General features: G+C 38.5%; 2 protein-coding genes across 2 annotated transcripts; both read left to right on the top strand.

The window, feature by feature from the left end:
- Positions 1–3,527: 3,527 nt before the first annotated feature.
- Positions 3,528–4,286, top strand: LOC310944692 (olfactory receptor 51E2-like; the record flags this gene model as incomplete). The annotated part of the gene is made up of 1 exon (XM_083910499.1): positions 3,528–4,286. One exon carries the CDS (start codon positions 3,528–3,530, stop codon positions 4,284–4,286), a length of 759 nt encoding a protein of 252 aa, XP_083766625.1.
- Positions 4,287–5,774: 1,488 nt separating this feature from the next.
- On the top strand, positions 5,775–6,533 carry LOC310944691 (olfactory receptor 52B2-like; the record flags this gene model as incomplete). Its single annotated transcript, XM_083910498.1, has 1 exon — positions 5,775–6,533. The coding sequence occupies one exon, from the start codon at positions 5,775–5,777 to the stop codon at positions 6,531–6,533; it is 759 nt and encodes a 252-aa protein (XP_083766624.1).
- Positions 6,534–10,097: the final 3,564 nt, after the last annotated feature.

Here is a 10,097-nt window from a genome sequence, read left to right as displayed (position 1 = left end):
CCGCCACCCCAGTGCCCAATTAATTTAATGCATCCTCAGCAAGTAAAAACACACAAATGTTAAGCTCCTTGTTTGTCACACTTAGCCCACTAATTACAGAAAACGACTTTAGATAGGGCGTCAGGAGGAGGCATGAGCTCTGATCACAGGCCTTCGGAGAAGAAGTCACTATTAGACAATTACTGGGTTTGCTTTAAGAACACTAATGACTCATTAGTATCAGATACATCCTTAGCAGTTCTAATTGCAAGAGCACAGTATCTCCTAATGGATGCAGATGAGATTAATTAGGCTTAAGTCTGAACAGTAAAAGGTTTGTTTGTTACAGGCAAGGTCATTAACCCACATCCTTTTTGTAATGGCACCACAAATAGGGCTCATTAGAGCTGTTCCCGAGAGAATCCTTTTGTCTGGGGGTCACTATGTCCTGTTTCAAGGATAAAATCTTCCCCGGGGAAAACGATTCACTGTCATGAGTCATATTGTGCTATCAAGTCACTTCATACATGCTAATTTTTTTTGTTACTCTGAAATTCACTCATAATACTTTCATACTTGACATTTTGTCAAAAGCGAAACAGTACGCCAGAGCTTAAACATCTCATTTAACTCCACAAAGGGAAGTTTGAGAAGATCTCTGAACTTCTGAACTCCTTTCCCTCGTGACTCTTTGGAAGCAGGAGTAATTTTAAATAAATTGCAGCCTCACAAACACAAGTTTTTAATTATTTTGCTCCTCGTCTGCACCAATTAGCCTGATGTTTATGTAGAGTAGTAAAACAGCAGATTGCTTGTTAAAGACAAGGTCGTTAACCCAAATTCTCTGGTGATGGCAACACAATTTGTGCTCATTTTAATCATGTTGTTTTGTCCTCGTGTCTGTGTAAAATGCATCTTCTGGGAACATTATGCAATAGATGAGCCACGAGTGGTAACTCAGTGAGTTACTGTAGAAAGTTATTCCGCTCCAAAGTGTGCAGCTCTGGAGGAAAAAGCAAAACTTTATAGATCACAGGTTTTCTGACCAGAGAGCAATATCCTATCTACCAATATATAATAGGCCTCTTTGTGAGTTGTCAATTCTTTATTACTAATCCATCGCAGGGCCAACATATAGATAATTGATAATTCATTCTCACCTACTGGCAATTTAGAATGTCCCATTACCCTCTGCTTGAATTTGGACATGTGGTACACTGTGTGGCCCTATTCATTATATGAATGTGTTTTGGTATGTAAATTATATAAGGAAATATAATACTTTTGACACCACACATAATCATTATTTTGAAGTTTAAAATCATTCAAATATGCACTGAAATTGATGACAGCTTTAGAACTTGATTGTCTGATGGGGAATACTGTATATTTACAGCCTAATATAGACTTTATTTATTTACATTAATATCAAGGTGTATAGTTGGTCATCTTTGAATTTAAAACGTTTGAGAAACACGGAACAACATGACAACCGCTTATGCAAGCGGAACTGATGGTGATGGTGGTCGGAACTATTTCACTGCTGCGCCTTGGTCCTCGGCTCTAAAGTGTCCCCCGTGTAGCGCAGACGGAAGAATCCAAAGTCGAGCAGAAAACGACAAAACAGTTTCAGACAGAGACGAAAAAGGAGGAGAAAGAAACCAAATAAGTAGGTGAGGACAAAACAGCAACCTGGCACTCGAACATGTACTGTTGTTTTCATTTTATCAGTGAGAGACCTGATAAACGAAGGCTTGTGAAGGACTAGCTTATGACACTTTTTTGAATCGCCAAGTTACCATGATATATATATGTGACATTCAATTATTTCATTGTGACGAGTATGAATTCTAATTGCAGTTATGTGACGTCATAACTGCAATTCTATATATATCAATAATTCTGTTTTTATGTTTTTACGTAAGTTATTTAGCTATTTGTGTGAGTGGTTTGTCCTAATAGATATGATGTAGATATCTGAAAATGGAATAAGAGATAATACATTTATACACAACTGAATTGTAGATATCTATAATGTTAAATGCCATACACATGAATGATAAAAGTAGTTTGGAGTCTTACTATTAAAAACTGAATTGACGGTATCTGTGACATCATTATGACTCGCACAAACTGAATCATGGATATTTTTCCACTTGTAAACACTGAATTACGGATTTCTGTTCTGATTAGTAAGAATGGCGCCACAGATGTCAGTAGTGAATAATGTGATTGATTAATGATGTGATTGATACTAAAACTGAATTGTCATCCTCTACAGACTCAACGCTGTGGACAGAATGTCAACCCCTTCACCCCACGACCGCAGCCGCAGTGACGACGAGGACGACCCCGTCGACCAGATGATCTCGCGGACCGGCTGTGCAGAGCTACATTATGCCGTCCAAGAGTGCATGGCTGAACACCAGGACTGGCGAACGTGCCAGAGCCAGGTCAGGACTTTTAAAGACTGCATGATGAATTTCCAAAAAGCCCGGAAAGAACAACTGATGAAGCAGCAGCAGCCTAAGTCCACTGAGGCCACATCCAGCTGAATTCACCAAACACTGCCTGACGTGGTTGAAGACTGGACCCAGTTTAGTAATTCTTGTCCACTGTATCACAGACTGATATCGCATTCATATTGTATTTGGCTTAAAAGGAAAATATTGCTTGTACATCATTGGTCACTACTGTGAAAAAATTATATTTATTTTTGTTTATCAATAAAACAACTGATCCTGAAATCCTGAATTTGTCATCCAGTGTTTATTAATATAAATAATATTAATATTAGTAATATTAATATTAATAGATGTCTTTCTTGGACTTGCTGTTAATCCACACATGCACTGAGATGAAATTCAGTGTCTTTCCAAACAAAGGATTTCAAACGCTAAAGTCACAAAATAACACATTTGAACTTCCTGATTGAGGGATGTTCTTCTTAATAGGTTTGGAGGACAATTTTACTCCCGGTGGATCTTTCAATTCAGTAACACAGCTTCATTACTATCGTCCACATTTGTTACCCTTAATAAGAAGTTTTAATTTTATCTCTGGAGATAAGAGAAGAAGGTATATTCTCCTCGTGCACAGGTCAGTCAGTGGAAACTGCTGCTGGTGTTGGCGTCACACGGAGAGTCATGATCTTCAACTAACCAGGTGTGCTCAAAGTAAAATGTACTCTGCATTGGACCTACATGATTATATGAGCTTGTTTATATTGAAAGATGAATACAGAATGTAATGTGATGTATTGTTCTCATCCTTGTTCAGATTAGAGGGTTTATCCATGCTGTGGTTGAGAAGCTGAGCCTGTGGAGATCATGAGCCTGTGGAGATCAACTATGTCCTCACACAAGGCAGATTTAAACGACTCTGTCATCATTCATCCTCCAGGTTTCTATGTCATCGGATTTCTGAAGTTACCCCACTTCAGCGTCTACATAATCTTTCTGGGATGCGTCTATGTTGTTACAGTAGTGGTCAATATTTCATTGATGTCCATAATCGCTCTTGACCAGAGGTTGCACTCTCCAAAATTTATGGCCGTCTCCAACCTTGCAGTAATCGACGTGATCTTGAACACGAGCACGATTCCTGGCATGATCAAGACTTTCCTCCTGAAGGACAACTTTGTTCCATTCAACCTGTGTCTCACACAGATGTTTTTCCACTATTTTGCACTAGCGATGGAATCTTATGCTCTTGCCATACTCGCCTATGACCGGCTGATTGCGATATGTTTCCCTCTGCGTCAGAGTGTGTTGAACACACGGCCGATCATGTTTGGTATCATCAGTGTGTTTTGGGGTTATTGTCTGGGATTGCTCGCCTACAGCACGGCAATCATGACTCGACTGTCTTTTTGCAATTCTGTCAGAGTGTTTAGTTATTTCTGTGACTATGCACCTGTGTTCAGACTGGCATGTAATGATTACTCCTTACAGTGGGCTGTGGCTTCACTTTCTATGTTACACCTAATTGCCCCCCTTACTTTTATTTCTTTATCCTATCTCAGCATCCTTGTGACCGTGTTCAGGATGAAATCAGTCGGCAGTCGTATGAAAGCTCTCACCACTTGCATTGAACACTTGATTCTTGTCGCTGTGTTCTATATCCCTTTATTTGGCGTTTACTTAGTAGGACTGTTTATAAAAAGCATGGATCCAGACCAGCGTGTGCTGAGTCTGTCTCTGGCCTCTTGTCTCCCCCCCTGCATTAATCCCATTGTATATTCCTTGAAAACAAAGGAGATCAAAGACAGGGCCCTGGCATTTGTCCGGAAAAACCCAAACCCTTGACAATGACTTGTCCTTCTGTGATTGTTTTTGTTGTTTCCAATGTTATTATTATTCTGCCTCTGTTTGGTCTTCATGAACAGACTCTGTCAAGCAATAACACTGTGATCGTCCACTGCTGGTTTTCTGGAGGTTCTCCACAACAGTCAAAAGAAAACTGGGGATGCTGCCTTTGTTACTTACGCCCCTGATCTTTGGAACACACTGACCCTTAGTGATGAAAGTAGAGAGCTGGCTGTTATGAAATGTGACTTCTTGACCACTGTAACAATAAATATATCAATAAAACAACTGATTAGAAATCCTGAATTTGTCATTCAGTGTTTATTTATATTCATATATGTCTGACTTGGATTTGCAATTAATCCACACATGTACTGAGATGAGATTCAGTGTCTTGTCCCTCACATCAGCTGTGTTCATGTAAGATCATGTTAGAACTGACACTAGAGGACAGTTATTACAGTGAAGATGAGGTTTGTTATGCAGCCCATCTTTTGTTTATTAGGTTTGGTTCATTTGCTTGATTAATCCACTGTTTTGTCCATAAAATGCAGAAAACGGCGTCAAATGTTGATTGTTGGCGTTTCCCCAAACCTAAAATGTGGGTTATTATTCCTTTCATTCACTTTACTGCCAGAGTAGCAAAGAAACCACAATATATTCAGATTTAAGAAGCACAAATTATTTTTTCTTTTATATAAAACCCACTCAAACCAAGGAATCAAACGGTTGACTATCGTTGTTGACTACGATATTAACGTCCACAGACATAATCTTGGACCTATGACCCTTAAATGTCACTCTTTTGTTTCACAACAATAATAATCAGTGTATTGTATCTTCATAATAAGTTTGAGGACAATTTTACTCCCAATGGATCTTTCAATTCACAGCTTTATTACTATCGTCTACATTTGTCACCCTTAATAAGAAGTTTTAATTTTATCTCTGGAGATAAGAGAAGAAGGTATATTCTCCTCGTGCACAGGTAAGACAGTCAGTGGAAACTGCTGCTGGTGTTGGCGTCACACAGAGTGTCATGATCTTCAACTAACCAGGTGTGAACAAGTAAAATGAACTCTGCATTGGACTTGATCATCATAATATAGTATGTTCTGATGAGAAAGATGTGCTTACAGTTAAACTACATGATTATATGAGCTTGTTTATGAGGTTTATGTGATTGAAAGATTAATACAGAAGGTAATTTGATGTATTGTTTTCATCCTTGTTCAGATTAGAGAGTTTTTCCATGCTGTGGTTGAGAAGCTGAGCCTGTGGAGATCAACTATGTCTTCACACAAGGCAGATTTAAACGACTCTGTCATCATTCATCCTCCAGGTTTCTATATCATCGCATTTCTGAAGTTACCCCACTTCAGCGTCTACATAATCTTTCTGGGATGCGTCTACGTTGTTACCGTATTGTTCAATATTTCATTGATGTCCATAATTGCTCTTGACCAGAGGTTGCACTCTCCGAAATTTATGGCCGTCGTCAACCTTGCAGTAATCGACGTGATCTTGAACACGAGCACGATTCCTGGCATGATCAAGACTTTCCTCCTGAAGGACAACTTTGTTCCATTCAACCTGTGTCTCACACAGATGTTTTTCCACTATTTTGCACTAGCGATGGAATCTTATGCTCTTGCCATACTCGCCTATGACCGGCTGATTGCGATATGTTTCCCTCTGCGTCAGAGTGTGTTGAACACACGGCCGATCATGTTTGGTATCATCAGTGTGTTTTGGAGTTATTGTCTGGGATTGCTCGCCTACAGCACGGCAATCATGACTCGACTGTCTTTTTGCAATTCTGTCAGAGTGTTTAGTTATTTCTGTGACTATGCACCTGTGTTCAGACTGGCATGTAATGATTACTCCTTACAGTGGACCGTGGTTTCATTTTCTCTGATAAACATAATCGGCCCCCTTACATTTATTTCTTTATCCTATCTCAGCATCCTTGTGACCGTGTTCAGGATGAAATCTGTCGGCAGTCGTATGAAAGCTCTCACCACTTGCATTGAACACTTGATTCTTGTTGCTGTGTTCTATATCCCTTTATTCAGCGTTTACTTAGTAGGACTGTTTATAAAAAGCATGGATCCAGACCAGCGTGTGCTGAGTCTGTCTTTGGCCTCTTGTCTCCCCCCCTGTATTAATCCCATTGTATATTCCTTGAAAACAAAGGAGATCAAAGACAGATCCCTGGCATTTGTCCGGAAAAACCCAAACCCTTGACAAACGACTTGTCCTTCTGTGATTTTTTGTTGTTGTTTCCAATGTTATTATTATTCTGCCTCTGTTTGGTCTTCATGAACAGACTCTGTCAATCAATAACACTGTGATCGTCCACTGCTGGTTTACAGGAGGTTCTCCACAACAGTCAAAAGAAAACTGGGGATGCTGCCTTTGTTACTTACGCCCCTGATCTTTGGAACACACTGACCCTTAGTGATGAAAGTAGAGAGCTGGCTGTTATGAAATGTGACTTCTTGACCACTGTAACAATAAATGGGTCAATGACATGACGTGCATATTTTTGTGTCCAAGTCCATTATAAAAAAAACAATTTAATCTTTTCATGACACCTATCACTTTATTCTATAAAACCTATTAATTTTCATACATTTTTCAGTAAATTCAAATAATTATATTATTTTATGTTTTGGCTTATCAAACCCCTAAGATATTAGGTGATGCAGCTGTCCGAGCAGTGGAAGTGAGCAGACTAAGAAAACTATTAGAAATTTTATTTTAATAGTGAAAAACTCAAAATAAATTACTCGGGCATTATTTTATGTTTGAAGTCTTTTGAATAATGTTTTTTCCCTAATATCAATAGTTTTAAAGCTGCTTAAATAACTGCAAAACTTTTGTCCAGCAATTTACATTTCCTAAATATCAGGGTGGTGCAATCATAAACATTGGACTTCATTTTGAAGACAAGAGACAATAGCTGTAAACTAAATGTTGCATCAGCCAGAGGAACCCCAGACTAAGCTAAAAGGTTTATAGATCTCTGTCAAATACTGATAAAAATAACTACTTTCAACTATATGTAGGTTGGTACACTTTCCATGTCATGTCATTTTTCATGGTCCAACTATTGTAAAACTAGAAAAAAAATATTTTATCATAAAACTTTGTTTTTTCAAAAAGTGTTTGTGTGAACTTCATGACAAGGGTAGAAAATAATGCTTGCATCCAAACAGAAGCTTTTAATTTGAGTTTAGTTGCAATTGTGAGGTGGCACAACCATTAATCAGGTGGCACAACTGCAAGGAATGTCACTATATAATGCTATTCAAAGCTCTAAGGTTATCCATGACACTTCTAGAATGTTTATTAGTTTTGAATGGAAAGATATTACACACTTTAAATCATTTTGCATGATAATTTGTACATTTTAGATGCCACTATTGTAAGGGAAAAAACATTATTCGGCCTTCTCTAAAGTTATCAGCTCCAATTCCTAAGCACAAGCCTAAACAATTCAGGACGGCACCTGCCGCAGCTGTTGTAATCAAAGCGACCTCGGTATAGCACTGTCGTCTACAGAATTCGTCTCTTCATATTTTCGCTGAGCCTGACCGGAATGGGGCAGACGACTGATGACGCTACTGCGCAGTCCTCGCCAAGGTCAGCTCCATGTATCAGCAGAGAAAGCACCTTTAAGTATCCTAACTCTGGGACTCACAGGCAGACTGACAGAGGATGCCCAACTGTTAACATACTTTCTTTTATGTTCGGCATTGTCTCAGTTCTCCTCAGATCTGAGTTGCTTCCATTAAAGCTTTTCAACTTTACTCATCTCTGACTCCAGGAAACTCCATCTTTGGTTGACTCACTAAATAATCAAATCTCCGCAACAACTATCACTATCAAAATTAGCATGACACAGGGTAAGTATTAACAATGATCCAGCTGACAACTGTGCTTTGATTACGAACTACGCATGCTCCATGGACTTAGTCATAACAACTAGCACATATAGTTTCACCTGCTGGGAAGTTCTACAACAGTTATTATTATTACAGGGTTTCCCCCAGTGCATCATAAGCCTGTGGGCCATCATGGGTTTACTTACCCCCACCAGGCTAAGAGTTGTTGTTGTTTATTTATTTTCAATAAAAAAAATGTATAAACCACAGATTTTTCTAAACCAGGGATCAAGGCCGCTGCGCCCCCATGTAATCGGCGAGTGCTTCCTTGTCCATGTGCTGATTGAAACTCAAGTCACACCATCAAATACGTCATTACTACGGTTACATTGTTCTTGTCAATAAAGATGTTATATTTAGGGATGCACTTATAATTTGTCGGCCGAAACACAGCAAGTACACTGTGGAACAGCACCTATTAAATGCTGGAACGTCTCTTTGCGCTAAAGCGAAACTTGGCTGCATACGGAGCAGATTATGAACTCACTGCGACATTGACGTCACACCAGAGAACATTCTCTCTCTTTGAGCAGTTAACTAAAGACATCAGCTCATCTGATGCATCTGTTATTCCCTGAATTGCAGCACTAACGTGTCTTCTACACAAAGACTGAGAACATGGAGTGAAAACAATGAAAAGTGTGCTCTGCTCTTTAAGAGTCTGTCACCACGTTTTATTAACATCTACCCAGATCCCCTGCACTTCATTGCGACTGTATTCGATCCTCATCTTAAAGATGTAATGTTACGTGAATTGTTTTTGATGGGTTAGGGTTAGGTTTAACTGATGTCTAAAACACATGTTACTATTTGAAATGAAAATGCATTTTTTTCAACTAATGTGGTCAGGTGGTGCAACCAATATTCGTGAAGTGGTGCAACCAATTTTCACCAATAAATGATACGTCAAAGTAACCAAATGGTTTATAAATGTAATGTGTGTAGTTATTATACTGAATACATTAATTTGTGTATTTGTGTGATTATTTTCCTGTCTTTAAATGTAAAATTGGATGTTAGGGATGTTTAAAACCTGACCTACAAAGAGCAAAAATCTTAAATTATAAAAAAAACCCACAATGATAAAAATAATAATGTTTATCTAATGTAGGCACCTTAAGGTATAGTTGCCAAATAATAAATTTTAAAATAAATATTAGGAATGTATATATATTTTTCTAAATATTTGGTTGTGCCACCTGACATTTTTTTTGTTGTGAAGTTAAAGGGGGGGGGGGGGGGGGGGGACATCAGGAAAAACAGGAGTTTAACCACTTAACAAAAAAAATCTTCACCAGCTCAGTCTTAAGAATATTTTTGCTGCTTTAGCTCAATGTAAGACGGCCTTTTTCCAACAGGAAACTGAAGTTTGTTTCACTTTTATTCACCTCTCACTCCCCCACAGTGAAGACACATTGAGAAATTCAGTGTGAGACATCACAATACTGGACTATATACTCTACCTACACACAGTAGTTGTTGACTACTATATTAACGTCCACAGACATAATCTTGGACCTATAACCTTTAAATGTCACTCTTTTGTTTCACAACAATAATAATCAGTGTATTGTATCTTCATAATAAGTTTGAGGACAATTTTACTCCCAATGGATTTTTCATTTCACAGCTTCATTACTATCGTCCACATTTGTCACCCTTAATAAGAAGTTTTAATTTTATCTCTGGAGATAAGAGAAGAAGGTATATTCTCCTCGTGCACAGGTAAGACAGTCAGTGGAAACTGCTGCTGGTGTTGGCGTCACACAGAGTGTCATGATCTTCAACTAACCAGGTGTGACAAGTAAAATTAACTCTGCATTGGACTTGGTCATCATAATATAGTATGTTCTGATGAGAA

Source organism: Microchirus variegatus (genome assembly GCF_963457635.1).
Source record: "Microchirus variegatus genome assembly, chromosome: 2".
NCBI classification, from domain to species: Eukaryota; Metazoa; Chordata; class Actinopteri; order Pleuronectiformes; family Soleidae; genus Microchirus; species Microchirus variegatus.
The sequence above is the reverse complement of the archived record's forward strand: the minus strand, read 5'-3'. Positions and strand labels throughout refer to the sequence as shown.